At 50.6% G+C, this 22,111-nt stretch overlaps 1 protein-coding gene across 4 annotated transcripts in view; it reads left to right on the forward strand.

The window, feature by feature from the left end:
- The window catches only part of MYH11 (myosin heavy chain 11), a 156,350-nt gene that overhangs the window by 97,551 nt on the left and 36,688 nt on the right, over positions 1-22,111 (forward strand). For all 4 annotated transcript variants that reach the window (XM_017533167.2, XM_017533185.2, XM_017533189.2 and 1 more), the window contains 13 exons: positions 1,141-1,259; positions 2,088-2,240; positions 3,801-3,974; positions 5,670-5,843; positions 9,030-9,144; positions 11,577-11,770; positions 13,723-13,844; positions 13,947-14,016; positions 14,162-14,322; positions 16,607-16,715; positions 19,990-20,121; positions 20,212-20,418; positions 21,774-21,911. In XM_017533167.2, the coding sequence (XP_017388656.1) occupies positions 1,141-1,259; positions 2,088-2,240; positions 3,801-3,974; positions 5,670-5,843; positions 9,030-9,144; positions 11,577-11,770; positions 13,723-13,844; positions 13,947-14,016; positions 14,162-14,322; positions 16,607-16,715; positions 19,990-20,121; positions 20,212-20,418; positions 21,774-21,911 (1,868 nt within the window). The remainder of the gene's footprint in view (positions 1-1,140; positions 1,260-2,087; positions 2,241-3,800; positions 3,975-5,669; positions 5,844-9,029; positions 9,145-11,576; positions 11,771-13,722; positions 13,845-13,946; positions 14,017-14,161; positions 14,323-16,606; positions 16,716-19,989; positions 20,122-20,211; positions 20,419-21,773; positions 21,912-22,111) is intronic.

The raw sequence follows: 22,111 nt of genomic DNA on the forward strand, positions 1-22,111 counted from the left end.
GGGCGCAGTGGCTCGAGCCTGTAATCCCAGCACTTTGGGAGGCCAAGGTGGGCGGATCACAAGGTCAGGAGTTCAAGACCAGCCTGGCCAACATGGTGAAACCCTGTCTCTACTAAAAACACAAAAATTGGCTGGGTGTGGTCGCGTGTGCCTATAATCCCAGCTACTCGGGAGGCGGAGGCAGAAGAATCACTTGAACCCGGTAAGTGGAGGTTGCAGTGAGCCTAGATCGTGCCTCTGTACTCCAGCCTGGGCTATAGAGCGAGACTCAAAAACAGGGAACATTTAGGTTGATTCCAGCATTCTGCTATTGCAAACAGTGTTGCAACAACTATTGTAGAACAGTGAAACAAATACTTTTGAATAGTAACTATTCGATAAATGTTACTGTTAGTACCTATTTAATACTAAGTCACTATTAAATGAATCTCAAGGACTTTACATACTTCACCTTACTTAATCCTGGGTACCATCAAGGTACCAAAGAACTGACCCTTTTTAAACCTAAGAAAAACAAGACTCTAAAAGGCTAAAGAGCTTTTCCAGGCCAGGCACGGTGGCTCACGCCTGTAATTCCAGCACTTTGGGAGGCCAAGGCAGGTAATCACGAGGTCAAGAGATTGAGACCATCCTGGCCAACATGGTGAAACCCTGTCTCTACTAAAAATACAAAAATTAGCTGGGCGTGGTGGTGTGTGCCTGTAATCCCAGCTATTCAGGAGGCTGAGACAGGAGAATCTCTTGAACCCAAGAGGCAGAGGTTGCAGTGAGCCCAGATTGCGCCACTGCACTCCAGCCTGGTAAGAGACGCTGTCTCAAAAAAAAAAAAAGAGCTTTTCCAGAGTCACATGATTTGGAAATGTGAAGGGACAGGGACTTGAAACTAGAACTACCTGACCCTAAACCCCCAACTGGGGCGTACTTTAGCCCACTCCAATCACTGCCTGTCAGTAAGTACCCAAGGGTGTGGCCCCTGATGACAGCAGCCTTCAGGACAATTGATGTTATGTTCACTGTCAGCAGTTGCATTTCCCAGGAGAAGCCAGTGAATTCACAGATCACAAACACCCCATGCCATGTGCCTTCTGGCCAAGGTCTCGCTTTTGTGATGCACTCAGCGTGTTTCTTTTCTCCACCCAGCTGCTCAGAAAGTTTGCCACCTCATGGGAATTAATGTGACAGATTTCACCAGATCCATCCTCACTCCTCGTATCAAGGTTGGGCGAGACGTGGTACAGAAAGCTCAGACAAAAGAACAGGTATGATACACCTGCCATTTACTTAGCACTTACCCGCCCACCCACCACTCATCCATCCATCCACCTACCTATCCACTCACTCATTCATCTATTCATTAACCCATCCATGGTCCATCTGTGCATATGTCCGTCCATCCATCTTGCTGTCTACTCATTCATCTGTCTGTTCATCCATCCATTCACCCGTCCATCCATCCATCCTTCATTCATCCGTCTGTCTATTCAGCCATACATGACCCAGCCATCTGTTCATCTATCCATTTATCTATCACCCATCCACCTGTCATTCCATTCATTTATTCATCTGTCCATCCATCCACCCGTTTATCTTTTTATCCCTCATTTATTCAGTACTAGAGTATTCAAAGTCCCTTGTCAGGTTGTTGGTTTGGTTGTTGCTGTTGTTGTTGTTGTGTGTGTGTGTGTGTTTTTGTTTTGTTTTGTTTTGTTTTTTTTAGGCAGAGTGTGAGTCTTGTTCCAGCCCAGGCTGGAGTGCAGTGATGCAATCTCAGCTCACTGCAGCCTCTGCCTCCCACATTCAAATGATTCTCCTGCCTCAGTCTCCCAAGCAGCTGGGACTGCAAGCACATGCCACCATACCTGGCTAATTTTTGTATTTTTAGTAGAGACAGGGTTTTGCCATGTTGGTCAGGCTGGTCTTGAACTCCTGATGTCTAGTGATCCACTTGCTTCAGCCTCCCACAGTGCTGGGATTACAGGTGTGAGCCACTGTGCCGGGCCAAGAATAAGACTACTCACCACCAGCCTGGCTTACGTGAAAATGCAGCCCACTGGGAATAACCATGTTCCCCTGGTTCCCCTCTTCAGGCTGACTTTGCTGTAGAGGCTTTGGCCAAGGCAACATATGAACGCCTTTTCCGCTGGATACTCACTCGCGTGAACAAAGCCCTGGACAAGACCCATCGGCAAGGGGCTTCCTTCCTGGGGATCCTGGATATAGCTGGATTTGAGATCTTTGAGGTACAGCTTGGTGGGATCATAACAGCCATGGGCTTGCTTCTCTGAGATGGGGCTTTTCTTGGAGGAATCATGATTTTTGAGAAAGGCATGTAGATGGCTACTGCAGGGTAAGAGGCTGTCTAGTTAAAGGTGGATCCTTGAGGTTACAAGAGACAGAAATTCAACAGGAAATGCATTGGTTTCTGGAACTGAGAAGGCCAGACATGCAGCTGGATCCAGTAGGCAGGGTCTGATCTCCCGCCATCTTTCTCTCTCTCTCTCTCTCTGCCTTTCTCCATATTGGTTCCATTCTCAAGCAGCCTCTCCCCTCCTGGTGGCAAGATGGCTGCCACAGCTCCAGACTGCCTCTCAGTAATCCTGGCAAAAAAAAAAAAAAAAAAAATCTCTTTTCTAACTGTTCCAACCAAATCTTGGAATTACGTCTCACTGACTCTTACTCACTAGAATTGGGCTACACGGTCACCTCCAAGCCAAGAACTGTTTGCAGGAGATTTTATTACCTCATGCAATAGAAATGCAGATATTGGATCCCATGCACATCCGTTTGAGGAAAGTTCCCAGAGAAAAAGAAGGTTTTTTGTGATTTTTTTTTTTTTTTTTTTTTTTGAGACAGTGTCTTGCTCACTGCAGCCTCCACCTCCTGAGTTCAAGCAATTTTCCTGTCTCAGCCTCCTAAGTAGCTGGGATTACAGGTATGCGCCATCATGCCCACTAAATTTTTTATTTGTTTGTTTGTTTTTTGAGGTGGAGTCTTACTCTGTCGCCCAGGCTGGAATGCAGTAGTGCGATCTCAGCTCACCACAACCTCCATCTCCCTGGTTCAAGTGATTCTCCTGTCTCAGCCTCTCGAGTAGCTGGGATTATAGGCACATGCCAAATTTTACTTAAAAAAATTTTTTTTTTTTTTTTTTTTGGCAGAGGCGGGATTTCACCCTATTGGCCATGCTAGTCTCGAACTCCTGACCTCAAGTGATCCACCAGCCTCAAGGTGATCCTCACCTCAAGTGATCCTCCCAAAGTGCTGGGATTACAGGCATGAGCCACTGTGCCTGGCTAATTTTTGTATTTTTAGTAGAGACTGGTTTCGCTACATTTGCCAGACTGGTCTCAAACTCCTGACCTCAAGTGATCCTGCCTCTTGGCCTCCGTAAGTGCTGAGAAAGAGTTGTGAGCCGCCACACCTGACCTGAAGGTGTTAAGATTGATAGATATCCCAGAAGAACTCTACTGCAGGGTCACTTTCCCTCTACGCCTCTGTTTCCACATCTGTGAATGCAGTAGCATGCCTTACCAGGTTTGTCCATCCACAGATGGTTGTGGAGATGGAGGAGATAAGCATCCTTACGGTGTGCGAAGTCCATGTGATGTCAAGCCCTGGGGGATTCTAGGCAGCACGTTGTGGGGGCCTAACCCCCCCTTGGTGCTGGGATGGCAGAACGGGCTCTTGTGGAGAGGATGTGGGCCAGCGATGGGGGCACCATCGGGGGAGCTTCCATGAGGCGCCCTGTCTTCTGACTTCACACCCAGATGCTCACACCCCACCCCATGCCTTGTGCTCAGGTGAACTCCTTCGAGCAGCTGTGCATCAACTACACCAACGAGAAGCTGCAGCAGCTCTTCAACCACACCATGTTCATCCTGGAGCAGGAGGAGTACCAGCGCGAGGGCATCGAGTGGAACTTCATCGACTTCGGGCTGGACCTGCAGCCCTGCATCGAGCTCATCGAGCGGCCGGTGAGGGGCCTGTGGGCATGCGCGGCCCCCCTCACACCTTGCACACGTGTGTGGCCTCTATGAAGCTGACGTGGACCCCACAGCCTCCCCATGCTCATAGCATCCCCTCCACCGCCACCCATCACCCTGTCCTGAAAGGCCGTAAGCTGAATCTTTGTGAACTAAGTTATAATTTCCATTAACCCACATTTTCATATCAAAGGTATTTTCTTTAATTTCTGCCTTCCTTCCATCCTCCTTTTCCATCCCTTTTCCTTCCCCACCCCCCCTCCCTTCTCTTCTCTGCCATTTCTTTTTTGTTGTTTTTTTTTACAGGGTCTGGCTCTGTTGCCCAGGCTGGAGTGCAGTGGCACAGTCTCCCCTCACTGCAACCCCCACCTCCCAGGCTCATGATCCCCCTGCCCCAGCCTCCCAAGTAGCTAAGACTACAGGCATGCAATACCATGCCCAGCTACCTTTTGTATTTTTTAGTAGAGACAGGGTTTCGCTATGTTACGCAGGCTGGTCTCGAACTCCTGACCTCAAGGGATCCTCTTTCTCGGCCCCCCAAAGTGCTGAGATTACAGGCATGAGCCACTGCACCTGGCCTCTCCCATTTCTTCATTCCCAAAAGCAGTAACCTTTGTTTTGTTCACGAATGTATCCCAAACTTGCAGAACCATGGACATAGTAGGTGACCAGTGAACACTTTTTGAGTGATTACTGACCACCTGTGATGTGCTGCGCCCTCTTTAGGGCCTGGGTATGTAACTGTGAATAGGATGAGTGTGGTCCCTGCGCTCCTAAAGGAACAGACGACAAAATCAGACACACAAACAAAGCAACTAAAACCCGGGATGAGGCCACATGGAGAGTGGTTTAGGGAGGTGCACTTTGGATAGAACAGTCAGAAAACGCTTCTCTGGGGCTGAATCCAAATTCAGCAAATTTGGTGGTGTTTCGACACCTTATTTAGATGGTGTCAAAACACCTCCAAATTTGCACACGCTATTTCTCAGTCACAAAGAACTGCTTCAAGGCCGCGCACGGTGGCTCACGCCTATAATCCCAGCGTTTTGGGAGGCTGAGGCAGGAGGATCACTTGAGCCCAGGAGTTTTGAGACCAGCCTGAGCAACACAGTGGATCCCCATTTCTACAAAAAATACAAAAAAATTAGCCAGGCATGGTGATGCACGCCCATGGTCCCAGCTATTTGGGAGGCTGAGGTGGGAGGATTGCTTGAGCCCTGGAGGCAGAGGTTGCAGTGAGCCGAGATTGCACCACTGCATTCCAGCCTGGATGACACGGTGAGACCCTGTCTCCAAAACAACTTTTCTAACAGGAACCCTAGATGAATTCAAGTCAAGCAACAAACTCGTTTTTAAGAATTATAAATTCTTCATGATGTTGTTTGTGTGTTTCCCACTAGGGGGCAGCAGGAAACAAGGCAGGGGTGATGCTTCCAAATCTACCCTCAAATCACCCTGTGCTCAGTGGACCAGTATCAGGGATGGAAGGCAGAATATAATGTTTGCTCCCATTAGGTCCAGGCTGTTCTTTCTTTCTGTTTTTGTTGGAGACAGCGCATCTCTGCTATGAGCATATACAGTATCAGATCTCAGAAGCTGCCTGTACGTTTTATAGTTGGCCAGCTGTTCATGGAATGCCCGAGGTTGGGCGTTCTCTTTAATTCAAGTCCTACTTGTCTCCCACAGAACAACCCCCCAGGTGTGCTGGCCCTGCTGGACGAGGAGTGCTGGTTCCCCAAAGCCACAGACAAGTCTTTCGTGGAGAAGCTGTGCACGGAGCAGGGCAACCACCCCAAGTTCCAGAAGCCCAAGCAGCTCAAGGACAAGACTGAGTTCTCCATCATCCATTATGCCGGGAAGGTACCAGCCACAGGGCCCAGGGGGCTCTGTCTCAAGGGAGCCCCAGAGGCTGCTCAGCGCAGAGAGAGTCTGAGAGGGGCAGAACCTTGGGCTGCCTGGGAACTGCAAAGGCATCTGCTACAAAGCAAATCCCAACCAAGCCCTGTTCATGATTGGTCTACGCATCTGTAAGGCGTCAGCTGCAGCCTCTCATGTTTTCCAACCGTGATGTCCAGGCTGCTCTATGTTTCTATTTTTGTCGGAGACAGGGTCTCGCTCTGTCACCCAGGCTGGAGTGCAGCGGTGCGATCATAGCTCACTGTAGCCTCAACCTCCTGGGCTCAAGTGATCCTCCTGCCTCAGCCTCCCGAGTAGCTGGGAATACAGGTGTACACCACTGTGGCCAACTAAATTGTTTTATTTTAGATGGAGTTTTGCTCTTGTCACCCAGGCTGGAGTGCAGTGGCACAATCTCTGATCACCACAACCTCTGCCTCTGGGTTCAAGTAATTCTCCTGTCTCAGCCTCCCATGTAGCTGGAATTGCAGGCACCTGCTGGCACACCCAGCTAATTTTTATATTTTTAGTAGAGATGGGGTTTCACCATGTTGGCCAGACTGGTCTCTAACTCCTGACCTCAAGTAATCCACCTGCCTTGACTTCCCCAAGTGCTGGGATTACAGGCATGAACCACTGCACCTGGCTGCCCAGCTAAATTTTTAACTTATGTCTACAGATGGGGCCTTGCTGTGTTGACCAGGCTGGTCTTGAACTCTTGGGCTCAAGCGATCCTCCTGCCTCAGCTTCCTGAAGCACTGGGATTACGGGCATGAGCCACTGCACCTAGCCTCAGCCTGCTGTTTCTTGTATACACTCTCAATCCTTCCTGCTACAAGTTATACCCAACAGGTGGAGCCAGCCGGGATGAGGTGACTAATAAACTCACACCCTGGCTTCAACAAAGTCTCCCTTGTCATGGCCTAGGGTTTGCTGTTGTCAGTCTGCTCTGGCCAGGGACATTTATGATAGTTGTGTTCATCATCATCATCCTCATCCTCATGCCTTGGCTGTTTTTATATAGGCCCTTGCCCTATGGCTCCCAAGGGTCCTAAGTAATGTACAAAAGGCATGGCTTAGTCTGGCTTGCAGAATTGTAATATTCTATTGACTCCTCAGTCTCCCCACTGCATCATGGGAACAGGTAGTGCTCTATACTAGGCGCTGGAAGTAGAGTCCAATCTGGCTCACAGCTTGTTATTGTAAAGTTTTATTGGAACACAGACATGCCCATTTGTTTACGTAATGTCTGTGGCTGCTTTTGTACCACTGCAGCAGAATTGAGTAGCTGTGACAAAGACTATGACTTGGGTGGGCACAGTAGCTCATGCCCATAATCCCAGCACCAAGGCAGGCAGATCACTTGAGGTCAGCAGTTTGAGACCAGCCTGGCCAACATGGGGGAAACCCCAAAAAAAAAAAAAAAAAAAAAATTAGCCAGGTGTGGTGGCACATGCCTGTAATCTCAGCTACCCAGGAGGTTGAGGCAAGAGAACGGCTTGACCTAGGAAGGCAGAGGCTGCAGTAAGCAGAAATTGGACTACTGCACTCCAGACTGGGCAACAGAGAAAGACAGACAGACAAACAAACACAAAGCACTGTGTGACTTGCCAAGCCAAAAATATCTACTATCTGGGCCTTTACCAAAATCCTAACTCCTGGCGTATATTCAAGGGAGTGTGTGTTCCTTTAAGCATATAGAGACGACACTTTTCTCTGCTTCCCTACTTTTTTAAAATTTTCAGTCTTCTCTTAGATCAAGCCTAGCTATTATCCTGATAATCTACATCCCATAATAACCCAGCAGAGCTGTAGTATTAGTTCCCTCCAGTTAGTATTCACCGTAATAAAAATTAGGGCTTTGGGCACGGTCAGTGTTCGAGTTAGGAATGAAAAAAGCCCCTGCGTCCTTTTTCTCTGTATCCGTATATCAGAATCTCTGAGTTACAAATTAGGCTCCTTAGAGAGTGGGAAAGAGGATGCCACGCTTTATTTATTTATTTACTTGTTTATTTTGAAACGGAGTCTCACTCTGTCGCCCAGGCTGGAGTGCAGTGATGCAATCTCAGCTGTCACCTCCACCTCCCAGCTTGAAGCGATTCTCCTGTCTTAGCCACCTGAGTATCTGGGATTGCAGGCATGCGCCACCATGCCTGGTTAGTTTTTTGTTTTTTTGATTTTTTTGCATTTTTAGTAGAGACGGGGTTTCACCATGTTGGTCAGGCTGGTCCCGAACTCCTAACCTCAAATAATCCACTCACCTTGGCTTCCCACAGCGCTTGGATTATTGGCATGAGCCACCGTGCTCACCCACGATGCCTAACTTATAAACCAGGATGATTGGGAAGATGAGGGGAAATTTTTGCATGTCAGCAGGAGGGCATCTGCCATTGTGAAATCTCTTAATCTTGTGTAACTCAAAGGCACTATGCTGGTTTAGGGGCCCCTAAGCCTGCAGCCCCTCCCCTGTGGGAGCCACAGTCTTGTGGGAGAGATGAAACTCTCACATACAAGCAGAGAGGTTGTTGCATGGGACTGCGTGCGGTGGTGACCACAGCAGCATTACTAGAATAATGTGGAATAGAAACTAGGCTTTCCCTGGCCTGGCGTGGTGGCTTATGCCTGTAATCCCAGCACTTTGGGAGGTTGGAGTGGGCAGATCAGGAGGTCAGGAGTTCGAGACCAGCCTGGCCAACATGGTGAAATCCTATCTCTACTAAAAATATAAAAATTAGCTGAGTGTGGTGGCAGGTGCCTGTAATCCCAGCTACTTGGGAGGCTAAGGCAGGAGAATCTTTTGGACCCAGGAGGCGGAGGTTGCAGTGAGCAGAGATGGCACCACTGCACTCAAGCCTGGGGGACAGAGCCAGGCTCCATCTCAAAAAAATAAAAATAAAGAAAATTAAAAGAAAGGAACCGAGGCTTTCTCAGCAATAGGTATCACTGGCTGATTTCCTACCGCCTGGGCACAGGTCCCTGATCTGTTGGTCTCTTCGTTGATGTTTGTGGAGTCCCGTCATGGTGACCATAAACATCCTTTCCTCTCTGACTTCAGAAGATCTGGAAGGGCAGTGGAAGGGCTGCGGTCGTGGCCTTGGTTTCTAAGTTTTTAGTTTCCCAAGGAATCTGACCAGCGGGTGTCCTTGGCAGGTGGACTACAACGCGAGTGCCTGGCTGACCAAGAACATGGACCCACTGAATGACAATGTGACTTCTCTGCTCAACGCCTCCTCAGACAAGTTTGTGGCCGACCTGTGGAAGGACGGTAAGGGCTTCTCTGCTCTGGAAGCTGCTTTGAGCTAGAAAATTGAACACCCAAGTCCCCTGACCCCCACACCCACCCCAGGGGGGGACGCCTTTGCAGGGGGCAGGGGAAGGAACAGCGCTGACAGGTGTTGGTGGTGTCTTGTTGAAGCACTCAGTCTCTTCCTGAATGGTGGTCCCTGAGCCCCTCAATCCTCCATGGTCCCCAGGGGATGAGGTCCTGGGGTCGGGGCTCAGGCAATGGATGGGAGAAACAGCATGCCAGGCACAGGGCGTTAGATGGCCCCGTCCAGAGTCAGAAGGATTTGGCTGCATCTTGTCTCTGCCGCCTTCTAGCTCTGTGGTCTTGGACAAGTCACTCAGTGTCCTTAAGTTCATTGTCCTCATTAGTAAAACCAGGAAATACATTAATAGTTGCCACCTCTCCTAGGGGCATTGTGAGGATTAAATTAGACCAGCGGTGCTCAAACTCAAGCATCCATCACGACCCCTGGAGTGCTTTTTATTGATTTTTTTATCTATCTATCTATTTATTTTGTTGAGATGGAATCTCGCTCTGTCACCCAGGCTGGAGTGCAGTGGCGCGATCTTAGCTCACCGCAGCCTCTGCCTCCTAGTTCCAGGGATCCTCCTGCCTCAGCCTCCCAAGTAGCTGGGATTACAAGCATATGCCACCACGCCCAGCCAAGTTTTGTATTTTTAGTAGAGATGGAGTTTCACCATGTTGACCAGGCTAGTCTCGATCTCCTGACCTCAGGTGATCCACCCACCTTGGCATCTCAAAGTGCTGGGATTACAGGCGCGTACCACTGCACCCAGCCTGGTCTTCCCTTGTTTTAAGCATGCTAAAAAAGACTCCGGGAAGGGCCTGCTGTGCCTAAACCATGTGTTAGGCTCTGGGTCTGGGGAGCAGCATCACACCCTGGGTCTGTGTCACCCCAGGACACATGATGAAGCCTGCAGCCCCTCCCCTGCGGAAGCCCAGTCTTGTGGGAGAGAGGAGACTCAGAAAGACCAGCAGAGAGATTGTTGCATGGGGCTGTGTGCAGTGGCTCACGCCTGTAATCCCAGCACCGTGGGAGGCCGAGGCAGGCGGATCATCTGAGGCCAGGAGTTCAAGACCAGCCTGGCCAACATGGAAAAATCCCGTCTCTACTGAAAATACAAAAACTAACCAGGTGTAGTGGTGGGCACCTGTAACCCCAGCTACTTGGGAGGCTGAGGCAGGAGAATCGCTTGAACCCAGGAGGTAGAGGTTGCAGTGAGCTGAGATAGAGCCACTGGACTCCAGCCTGGGTGACAGAGCAAGACTCCATCTCAAAAAACTAAAACTAAAAATAAATGATAAAAATAACAGAAAAATTAGCTGAGTGTGGTGATAAGCATTTGTAATCCCAGCTACTCCGGAGGACAAGGCAGGAGAAGCACTTGGATCTGAGAGGTGGAGGTTGCAGTGAGCCAAGGTCGTGCCGCTGCACTTCCTCCTGGCTGACAGAGTGAGACCCAGAGTGTCTCAATCAATCAGTCAATACAAAGACTGTTACATGGAATCTAACTGAGTTCGAAGGGAAGAAATGGGCTTGGCACATGCAGGACCTGCCGGGCTGGTAGAAAAAGAACCTTGGTGGCGGTGGTGATGATGATGATGATAAGACCTACTTTTTCTTGAGCACTTACTGATGTGCCAAGCTCCTGTCTTGGAGTGTGTGCCCATCTTCTGCCTCAGAATATTTCTTCCGTGGATACCTACATGGTGACCCACTCATTGCTTTGTGGTTTCTGCTCAAATATCAACTTATCAGGCAGACCCCAGCACACCACCTCCTTATCTAAGAGATCCCTCTCACCACTCTCTGCTTTACCCTGTTTTTATTTTTCTAAACACACCTCGTCACTCAAGGTATTCCGTACTTAACGTCTGTGATCACTGTCTGTCTCCTTCCCTATGATATAAGTGGGTTGAGGGGGGTCAGGTCTTTTTTGTTTGTCCATGCTGGTGCCCCCAGGGCCTGGAGCACAGAAGGTCCTCAGTATTTGTTGGTGGATGAAGGGTTGGAGGCCGGCAGGGAATAAGTGCCTTATGTGCCTTATTTTCTTATCCCTGCCCTGGAAGGTAGATGGTGTTATTACCCGCCTTTTGTAGAAAGAGAAACTGAGGCACAGGATGGTGCCATGCCAAGGCTACTCAGTGAGTGGACAGCAAGAGCAGGCTTGACTCCTGGTTGAGCATGACTCCTTCACAGGGAATTTGTTCTTTCTGCCACTCAGGCGCTATCAGGATTTCCCAAATAGACAATACTTGGGAGGGTGGCATTGGTGAGGGAAGGAAAGATTGGAGCGGGCAGGTTGGTGGGGGTGGGGTGGGTCTGGGCCTCTGGCCTGTTGAGGGGTGGGTGGGCCAAAGGCTGATGCCACCCTGGCTGTGCCCTACAGTGGACCGCATCGTGGGGCTGGACCAGATGGCCAAGATGACAGAGAGCTCGCTGCCCAGCGCCTCCAAGACCAAGAAGGGCATGTTCCGCACAGTGGGGCAGCTATACAAGGAGCAGCTGGGCAAGCTGATGACCACACTGCGCAACACCACACCCAACTTCGTGCGCTGCATCATCCCCAACCACGAGAAGAGGGTGAGGCCCACCGCCCAGACCCTGGGGCTCCCACAGCCATGGCTGCCTCAACCGGCCAGTGTCCTCCAGGCACCCTGCACCCCCACCCACCCTGAGGACCCCATCTGCCATCGGGGGAAGGCTGTCTGAATCTGGGGCCCACTCCCCATCCCTGGAGGCGAGGGAGGAAGGAGGATGCCTCCAGAGACTTTTCAGCCGTGGGGCTGCTGTGCAGGGCACTCAGCCACTCATTCACTCACTATCCCAGGAAGCGTTCACTGGGTTCCTCCCTGCGCTGGATGCTGGGGAGACAGTGTAGAAAAATGTCGTCCTTGCCTGTAGGTTTCTGATAATCTGGTGCAGGTGTTCTCAGCTTGGGGCTACTGTGTCCTCTCTGTGGACATGTCTAGAGACATTTTTGGTTGTCACATCCAGGAGGGGGCTGCTAGTCGGCATCTAGTGGGTAGAGGCCGGGGATGCGCTAAGCATTGTACAGGGCTCAGGGCAGTCCCTCAACCCCCGGCAGAGAATCCCTACAAGATGCCAGTAGTGCTGAGGTTATGAGAGACCTGAGGAGAGACAGACACACAGCTGAAGATGGTGATGGAATGCGGTCAGTTACAAGAACTCCAAAGAGCCAGGGCTCCTCCCACAGCCTCAGGGCTCAGAGAAAGCTTCTTGGCCAACTTGAACTTTAAGAATGTGTGGCAGGCCGGGCACGGTGGCTCACTCCTGTAATCCCAGCACTTTGTGGGCCGAGATGGGTGGATCACCTGAGGTCAGGAGTTCAAGACCAGCCTGGCCAACATGATGAAACCCCATCTCTACTAAAAATACAAAAAAATTAGGCAGACATGGTGGCACAGCTATTTGGGAGGATGAGGCAGGAGAATTGCTTGAACCTGGGAGACGGAGGTTGTAGTGAGCTGAGATCGTACCACTGCACTCCAGCCTGGGCAATAGAGCAAGACTCCATCTCAAAAAAAAAAAAGGAAAGAAAATGCTAAATAGGTCATTTCATGTTGTGAATGTGTGACGGTGTGAGGTAGGAACTGGAGATGAGGCTGAATGGGCAGGAAGGGGCTAGATTGTGGTGCTCCTTGCTCTTTCTGGAGCTTGGCCTTCTCTCTCTAGGGATGTAATTGGGGGAGTTTGAGCAGGGCTATGTCATGGTCAGATTTGCATTTTAGGAAGTGAATGAGGAGGCTGGGCATAAGCTGGCTCATGGCTATATGAGGGGCTTATATAGGCTGAGTTGGGAGGATCGCTTGAGGCCAGGAGTTCAATGCTAGCCTGGACAACACAGCAAGACCCTATCTCTACAAAAACACTTTTTAGAATTAGCCAGGCGTGGTAGCACATGCCTGTGGTTGCAACTACTTGGGAGGCTGATTTGGGAGAATCACTTGAACCCAGGAGTTTGAGGCTGCAGGGAGCCACGATCGCCCCACTGGACTCCAGCCTGGGTGATAGAGTGGGACCCTGTCTCAAAAAACAAAAAGGACAGAGGAAAGCGAATGAGGGGGTTGAGGGGAGAGCCATGACTGGAGGGGGAAGCCCAGGTGGTGGTTTCTGTGGTGTCCAGGCAGGAGCAGATCGTGGAGACAATGGCGGTGGAGAGAAGTGGGGCACTTGGGAGGTATTTGGGAGCGAGAAACAATCAAACTGCTGATGGACAGGAAGTGAGGGAGAGGAAAGGAGGTGACGAGGAGGAAGCCCCAGTTTCCAGCCAGGCAATGCCAGTGTCACCAAGTACCATAGAGATCGTGAGGCAGCCAGTGCCAAAGCGAAGAGATGGAAACCCTGAGAGGGGGCACTGCTTTGCCCCTTGGCCCTCAGCTGAGCACTCCCTGGGTGCCTCTGTTGGTACCCTGGTGGTCTGGCCAGGTGGGTCATCCAGGCATGAGGTGTGGGGCTCTGCGGCACCGCAGGTCCTGGCTCCAGGGACCCACTGCCATCTTTGGCCTTTGCAGTCCGGCAAGCTAGACGCATTCCTGGTGCTGGAGCAGCTGCGGTGCAATGGCGTGCTGGAGGGCATCCGCATCTGCCGGCAGGGATTCCCCAACCGGATCGTCTTCCAGGAGTTCCGCCAACGGTAAGTTCCCAGGTGTGGCCCAGGTAGGGGAGGGGTGAGCGGGACTGGGCAGAGGAATGGAAGCTGGAGGTAGGCTGGGTGACTTCTGCTCTGTGTTTCAAGCTACGAGATCCTGGCGGCGAATGCCATCCCCAAAGGCTTCATGGACGGGAAGCAGGCCTGCATCCTCATGGTGAGCCCGCAAGTCCACCCGAGACCTCCCAGCCTCTGGCCGCAAGCGACCTGCTGCTCTTGGCAGGACCCTTCTTAACCACACGTCACCACTGGCCAAATGCCACCACGGAAATCAGGAGCGCTTCTTTTCCCTCCTTCTGCAGATCAAAGCCCTGGAACTTGACCCCAACTTATACAGGATCGGACAGAGCAAAATCTTCTTCCGAACCGGGGTCCTGGCCCACCTGGAGGAGGAACGAGACTTGAAGATCACCGACGTCATCATGGCCTTCCAGGCGATGTGTCGTGGCTACTTGGCCAGAAAGTAAAGATGCTTTCCTACATCCTGACACCTCGAGCACGAATCACTAACAGGGGCCTTTCCGTTCTGATTCCTCGATTCTAAGAGGCCACCTGTTTAAGATGCGTCATTGATTGAATGACAGCCTTTTCTTGAGGGGGAAGAAATGCTTCTACCTTAAATAAATGTACCAGTTATGAGTGCAGGGAAGGAACGAGTTTTAGACCTGGGTTCTCATCCTGGCTCCCCGAGGTTTTGCTGATAAACCTTGGGCAAGTTACTCTACCTCTCTGAGCTTCAAGTTTTTGGCTAGAAACGGCATAATCATTTTGATCTCAGGGAGCTGTTTATGAGGTGTCACTGAGATAATACATGATGAGAGGTTAGAACAGTGCCTGGTTCTCAGGTTGGAAATGTTTGGTGGTGGTGTCTTCTGTCTTTCTTTCTTCCTCCCTTCTCTTCCCCTTCCCTCCTTTCTTTCTTTTCTTTCTTTCCTTTCCTCCTTTCGAGAGTCTCTCTGTCACCCAGGCTGGAGTGCAGTGGTGCAATCTCGACTCACAGCAACCTCCGCCTCTTAGACTCAAGCGATTCTCGTGTCTCAGCCTCCCGAGTAGCTGGAATTGCAGGCAGACAGTACCACACCGGGATAATTTTGGTATTTTTAGTAGAGATGGGGTTTCTCCATGTTGGCCAGGCTGGTCTCGAACTCCTGGTCTCAAGTGATCCGCCCTTCTCAGCCTCCCAAAGTGCTGGGATTACAGGCATGAGCCACTGCACCTGGCCTAAAAATGTTAGAATTTGATAAAGTATCGAGGAAAGAGGACTTGACCGTGTCTCAATCTCTAGGTCCCAATGGGATTTATAAGGCAGGGCTTTGCAGGGTGTGATGTCACAGGGAAGGGCTCGGGTTCCTTAATGAAAGTCATACCCAAGGGACTGCATGAACAGGTGGAGTCGAGGTCTGTGTTGTCACTGGGTAGAGACCACACCCTCACCTGCAGGGCCCTGATGTGTCAGGTTGATTCATTGACACGTGGACCCAAGAAGGTCAAGGCCAGATTTGGGAGCTCTTAGTCCTTCTGCAACAGACCTAACCTGACCAGTTTCGTTACTAAGTTCCCTGTCGCTGTCCCTCCTGCTTCCAAGATAACTGGGGCAATTTTATTCTTAAAGTTTTCCCACATCCAAGATGGCAGCCACACAGGGAAGACAGAATTACATCCACTGTGCTACGGTTTCTCAGTGCAAGAGCCCTTAAATGAGAAGACTTCCGGATCAGGGTCACAGTTTGAGATTCCTAAAACAACCCAGGGGAGAACAGGATTGACAGGGCTGGGTGCAGTCGCTGACGTCTGTAATCCCAGCACTTTGAGAGGCCAAGGCAGGAGGATTGCTTGAGCCCAGGAGTTTGAGACCAGCCTGGGCAACATGGCAAGACCCCTATCTCTACACACACACAAAAAAAAAAAAAAACTTTAAAAATTAGCTGGGCATGATAGCATGTGCCTGTAGTCCCATCTACTTGGGAGGCTGAGGCAGGAGGATCACTTGAGCCCAGGAATTTGAGGCTGCAGTGAGCCATGATCGCGCCACTGCATTCCAGCCTGGGCCGCAGAGCTAGACCTTGTCTCTGGAAAAAAAAAAAAAAAAAGGAAAAAGAAAAAAAAGAATAGGTTTGTCAGAAATAGCTGGTGTAGGCTGGGCTCAGTGGCTCCCGCCTCTAATCCCAGCACTTTGGAAGGCCAGAGAGTGGATCACCTGAGGTCAGGAGTTCGAGACTCACCTGGCCAACATGTGAAACCCTATCTCTACTAAAATACAAAAATTAGCCAGGCGTGGTTATGGGTGCCTCTAATCCCAGCTACTCTGGAGGTTGAGGCAGGAGAAGCAATGGAACCTGGGAGGCGGAGGTTACAGTGAGCTGAGATCATGCCACTGCACCCCAGCCTGGGCAACAAAGCCAAACTCCATCTCGGAAAAAAGAAGAAAGAAAAAGAAACAGCTGGTGCAGCTGGAGTGTATGGGAGCCCCTTAGGAGTGAGGCACATGGATGTGTTTTCCGAGTGGTGTTTGGATCACGGCTGTCCGGGGCATGTTGCAAGCCCTGGGCCTTCCTTGCCCACTGAGAAAGGGTCTAGCCTGTAGATGATTTAAGTTGTGAGCGGCCAGATAATACATGTGTAACACAGGGTTTCTGGAAGAATCTGAGCACGTCCCTATGCAGGTTTGGGACACTGCGGGACAGGGCTCTGTGGACAGCAGGATGAGGCTTCATGACTCCCTCCCCATCGCCTCTTCCCCCACTTAGGGCTTTTGCAAAGAGGCAGCAGCAGCTGACAGCCATGAAGGTGATTCAGAGGAACTGCGCCGCCTACCTCAAGCTGCGGAACTGGCAGTGGTGGAGGCTTTTCACCAAGGTGAGTGCTCTGCCCCAGCCGCCTTCCCAGGGGCCCCCAGCCCTGGCTTTTCACTCTGGAGCCTCCAGATGCAGGACAGGAGGTGGTCACAAGTGGGTTCGGAACAGAGGGCTGCAACTCAGACCTTGCCCGTTGGCGGTTCTCCGGCCCCAAGAGGCCCTGTCCTTTGGCACATGCGTTAAAGCCGTGACCCCAACACAAAGTGTTAATATTTCCTTCACCACTGGAATCCCTCATGTGGCCCACTTATAGCCATGCCCACTTCCTCCATAGCCCCTGGAAACCACTAATCTGTTCTCCAGTGCTATAATTTTGATGGCTCAAGAATGCTGCTGGGGTCAGCGACTCATGCCTCTAATCTCAGCACTTGGGGAGGCCGAGGCAGGTGGGTCACTTGCAGTCAGGAGTTCAAGACCAGCCCAGCCAACATGGTGAAACCCCGTTTCTACTAAAAAAAATACAAAAACTAGCCAGGCATGGTGGCAGGTGCCTGTAATTCCAGCTACTCAGCAGGCTAAGGCAGGAGAATGTCTTGAACCCAGGAGGCAGAGGTTGCATTGAGCCAAGATCATGCCTGCACTCCAGCCTGGGCGACAGATTGAGACTCTGTCTTTAAAAAGAGAAAAAGAATGTTTTATACACGGAGTTAGAGAGCTATCCAGCCTTTGCGTGTATTCATACTGCAGTTGCTTGCTGCTTTTTGCATTTTTTGAAATGGAGTCGCAGTACGTTGCCCAGGCCAGTCTTGAACTCCCGGCCTCAAGCACCCGTCCTGCTTCCGCCTCCCAAAGTGCTGGGATTGCAGGTGTGAGCCACCTCACCTGGCCAATAGTGTGTCTTTTCTGTTGCTGGCACAGTCAGGGCCTCTGGACTCAACTGGTGCCTGTAGTGGTGCTGGTTGCACGGTACCCACGGCACAAACACATGCTCTGTCGCAATCGACTAGGCTTTTCCTTATGCGCCCTTGAGTGTATACATTGGTGCAAGGCTTTTGCACCAAGCAAATAGCTACTGAGTACCTACCGTATGCCAGGCACAGGATAGGTGCTGGGGCGCAGCTGTGGCCAGGCGTCATCGTCCCTGGCCTCTATGAATATTTTGGCTGAATGTGGGAGTAGATGATAAACAGATCATCGCAGACACAGATGCGTGATGGCAGACTGTGACACGTGCCTGGAGGAAGCTGCTGGAGTGCATAGCAGGAGCCGCCTTATTGCCAGGCATGGGCTTGAAAACAAGGAGTTAGGAGGCGTCTCAGCGAAGCATCCTAAAGCAGATGCTGCTTCTAGGAAATAATCATCCCCACTGAACCAACTTCTGAAAACCTATCCTAAGAAAATTGTCTTAGCCGGGTGTGGTGGCTCACACCTGTAATCCCAGCACTTCGGGAGGCCAAGGTGGACAGATGAGGTCAGGAGTACCTGAGGTCAGGGGTTTGAGAGCAGCCCAGCCACATGGCGAAACCCCAGCTTTACTAAAGATTCAAAAATTAGCCGGGCACGGTGGTGCATGCCTGTAATCCCAGCTACTTGGGAGGCTGAGGTGGGAGAATCTCTTGAACCCGGGAGGTGGAGGTTGCAGTGAGGCGAGATCGCACCACGGTACTCCAGCCGGGGCGACAGAGTGAGACTCCATCTCAAAAAAGAAAATAGTCTTAAAGAAAATCAAGAGTTAAGGGCATGTATTGTGGCCTTATTTACAATAGCAGAATTTCAATGTCCAGTCCTAGCTGAATGGTGAGTTCAGCAACAGTTCATCCATCGATGGAATGTTTTTCAGCTATTAAAAGTGATGGCTTGGATATTGAATAGGTCTGCTAAAAAAAAAAAAAAAAAAAAAAAGAAATATTGAATAGGTCTGCTAAAAAAAAAAAAAAAAAAAAAAGACGGTTACCTAGCTGTCTAGCTGGACACTGTGCCACGTGCTTGTAGTCCCAGCTGCTCTGGAGCTGGGGTGGGAGGATTGCTTTGAGGCCAGGAGTTCAAGGCTGCAGTGAGCTGATTGTGTCACTGTACTCCAGCCTGGGTGACCGAACAAGACCATCCCTAAATAAATAAATTAAAAAGATGGCTATCTAAAGTTGTAAGAATGATGTAACAGCATGGAAACAGCATGGGATAATAAATACCCTATTATTTTTTTAAACTTTATCTGTCACTCAGGCTGGAGTGTAGTGGCACAATCATGGCTCACTGTAGCCTCAACCTCCAGAGTTCAAGAGATCTTCCTATCTCAGCCCCCTCAGCAGCTGGAACTATAAGCATACACCACCATGCCTGGCTGCTTTTTTTGTAGAGATGGGGTCTCATGATGTTGCCCAGGCTGGTCTCAAACTCCTGGGCTCAAGCACCTGCCTCGGCCTGCCGAAGTGCTGGGATTATAGGCATGCACCACGTGCCTGGCTATATCTTCTAATTTTAAATAGTAAAAGCAGCCTCTGACACTAGGCAGTATGATCGTAAGTCTATTTTTTTTTTTTTTTGAGACAGAGTCTTACTGTGTCACCAGACTGGAGTGCAGTGGCGTGATCTCGGCTCACTGCAACCTCCGCCCCCCTGGTTCAAGTGATTCCCCTGCTTCAGCCTCCCAAGTATCTGGGATTACAGGCATGGGCCACCACACCCAGCTAATTTTTGTATTTTTAGTAGAGATGGGGTTTCACCATGTTGGCCAGGATGGTTTTGATCTCCTGACCTCATTTGTGATCCACCCGCCTCGGCCTCCCAAAGCGTTGGGATTACAGGCGTGAGCCACCGCACCCAGCCAAGTCTATTTTTCAAACATAGAAAAAGAGACAGGAAGAAAACGTAAACAGTGTTAATAATGACTCTGATAGGGAGGTGGGGTTTGAAAGATTTTTTTCCTCCCTTTTGTCCTTGGAGGGAAATATGCCTTTCAGCAGTAGTTCTCTCTTGGGGTGGTTCTAAAGCAGGGAAGATGAGACTTTCTCCTTTGCTTTGCACCTTGTCTGGTGCTCTAGTTTAGGGTTCCCCAGTCTTGCCACTGTTGCTGTTTTGGAGTGAATAATCCTCTGTGGCGGGGGCTGTCCTGTGCACTTACAGTGTTTAGCAGCACCCCTGACAGGTACCCGCTGGATGTCAGAGGCACCCCTCATGCCAGTCATGACAACCAGCAGTGTCTCCAGACAACATCCCCTCGGTGGGGATCGGTGCGGCAACATTGTCCCTAATTCAGAGCCACTGATCGAATTTATTACGACAGCGTTATCCCTTTGCCACAAAAACAAATGACAGACTGACCCATGTGTGTGCAGGTGAAGCCGCTGCTGCAGGTGACCCGGCAGGAGGAGGAGATGCAGGCCAAGGAGGATGAACTGCAGAAGACCAAGGAGCGGCAGCAGAAGGCGGAAAGTGAGCTTAAGGAGCTGGAGCAGAAGCACTCACAGGTACCTGTATGGATGCGTGGCTGGGGCTGCCGGGGAGCAGGACTTGGCCCCGTGGGGCTCACTCACCTCCTCCCCACCCGCTGAGTGCAGCTGGCCGAGGAGAAGAACCTGCTACAAGAACAGCTGCAGGCCGAGACAGAGCTGTACGCGGAGGCTGAGGAGATGCGAGTGCGGCTGGCGGCCAAGAAGCAGGAGCTGGAGGAGATCCTGCATGAGATGGAGGCCCGCCTGGAGGAGGAGGAAGACAGGGGCCAGCAGCTGCAGGCTGAAAGGAAGAAGATGGCCCAGCAGATGCTGGTAAGGCGTTGCAGGGGCAGCCTGCGGCAGGTAGCAAATCACTTGACTCTCACTGCAGGCCTGTGGAGGTGCATCCAGGGATACGTGTCCCTGCTGGGACAGATGATAAGACTGAGGCTTGGAGATGGTCGGTCATCTCATCAAGGCCACACAGCTGGGGTTGGGACTTAAACACAGCGAGCCCACTCTGTCCTACTGCCCTGACTTGCATGTGCTAACCCCTTTCCTACTAACAGCAAGCCTAAGTGGAGGATAGTTGTGTTTGTTAGCTACTGCTACGTAACAAAACACGCCAAACTCAGCAGATAGAAATAGTAAGTATTTATCTTGGACAGTCAGAAATTTGAGAGTGGCTTAGGTGGGTGGTTCTGGCTAAGGGTCTGGCCTGAGGTTGCAGTCAAGATATTGGCTAGGGCTGCAGTCATCTGTAGGCTCAACTGGGGCTGGAAGACCCACTTCCATGTGGCTCAGTCACACAGCCATTGGCAGGAGGCCTCAATTCCTTACCATGAAGGCCTCTCCTCAAGGTGGCTTGAGTGTCCTTCCAACATGGTGGCAGACTTCCCTCAGAAAGAGTGATCTGAGAGACAGGAGAAAGGAAGCCACAATACCTTTTATAGCCTGATCTCTGAAGTTACACTCCATCACTTCCTCCTGATTTTTTTTGTTATTGTTAGAAGTAAGTCATTTTGAGTAAAGTCTATCTGCCAGTCTTGTGCAAAACAAAACCAAATGAAAAACAACAAAAAAGAAGCAAATCCTTAAACCTAACCCACACTCAAGGGGAGGAGAATTAGCGTCCACCTTTTTAGAGTAGCAAATAATTTGTGGATAGATTTTAAAACCACCATGGTACCTCCTGTGCCCATTTTATAGATGAGAAGGTTGAGGTTCCATGAAACCAAGCAGCTTACCCAGGTCTTTTTGAGGTGGCGTCTTGCTCTGTTGCCCAGGCTGGAGTGCAGTGGTAAAATCTCAGCTCACTACAACCTCTGCCTCCCAGGTTCAAGTGATGCTCCTACCTCAGCCTCCAGAGGAGCTGGGACTATAGGCACCTGCCACCACACCTAACTAATTTTTTTTGTATTTTTAGTAGAGATGGGGTTTCACCATGTTGGCCAGGCTTGTCTTGAACTCCTGACCTCAAGTGATCCACTCCCCTCGGCCTCCCAAAGTGCTAGGATTACAAGTGTGAGCCACCCCGCCCAGGCCCAGGCCTTTTATTTCTTCTTTTTAGGAGGCTGCAGAATTCTGGGCATCATCAGGCCTAGCCCCTGTGCTCATTAGTCCCGAGATCACCACGAGAGTAAATTTGTTAAAATCAGAGCTGTTATTCTTTTCCCTCCACAACAAAGGACCTTGAAGAGCAGCTGGAGGAGGAGGAAGCTGCGAGGCAGAAGCTGCAACTTGAGAAGGTCACGGCCGAGGCCAAGATCAAGAAACTGGAGGATGAGATCCTGGTTATGGATGATCAAAACAACAAACTGTCAAAAGTGAGTAAGGACCAGGTGTGGTGGCTCACGCCAAAATCCCAGCACTTTGGGAGGCCGAAGTGAGCAGATTACTTGAGGCCAGGAGTTCGAGCCTAGCCTGGCCAACAGGGTGAAACCCCCATCTTTACGAAAAATACAAAAATTAGCCAGGCGTGGTGGTGGATGCCTGTAATCCAAGCTACTCAGGAGGCTGAGGCAGG

Source organism: Cebus imitator, unplaced genomic scaffold (genome assembly GCF_001604975.1).
Source record: "Cebus imitator isolate Cc_AM_T3 unplaced genomic scaffold, Cebus_imitator-1.0 Scaffold4, whole genome shotgun sequence".
NCBI lineage: Eukaryota > Metazoa > Chordata > Mammalia > Primates > Cebidae > Cebus > Cebus imitator.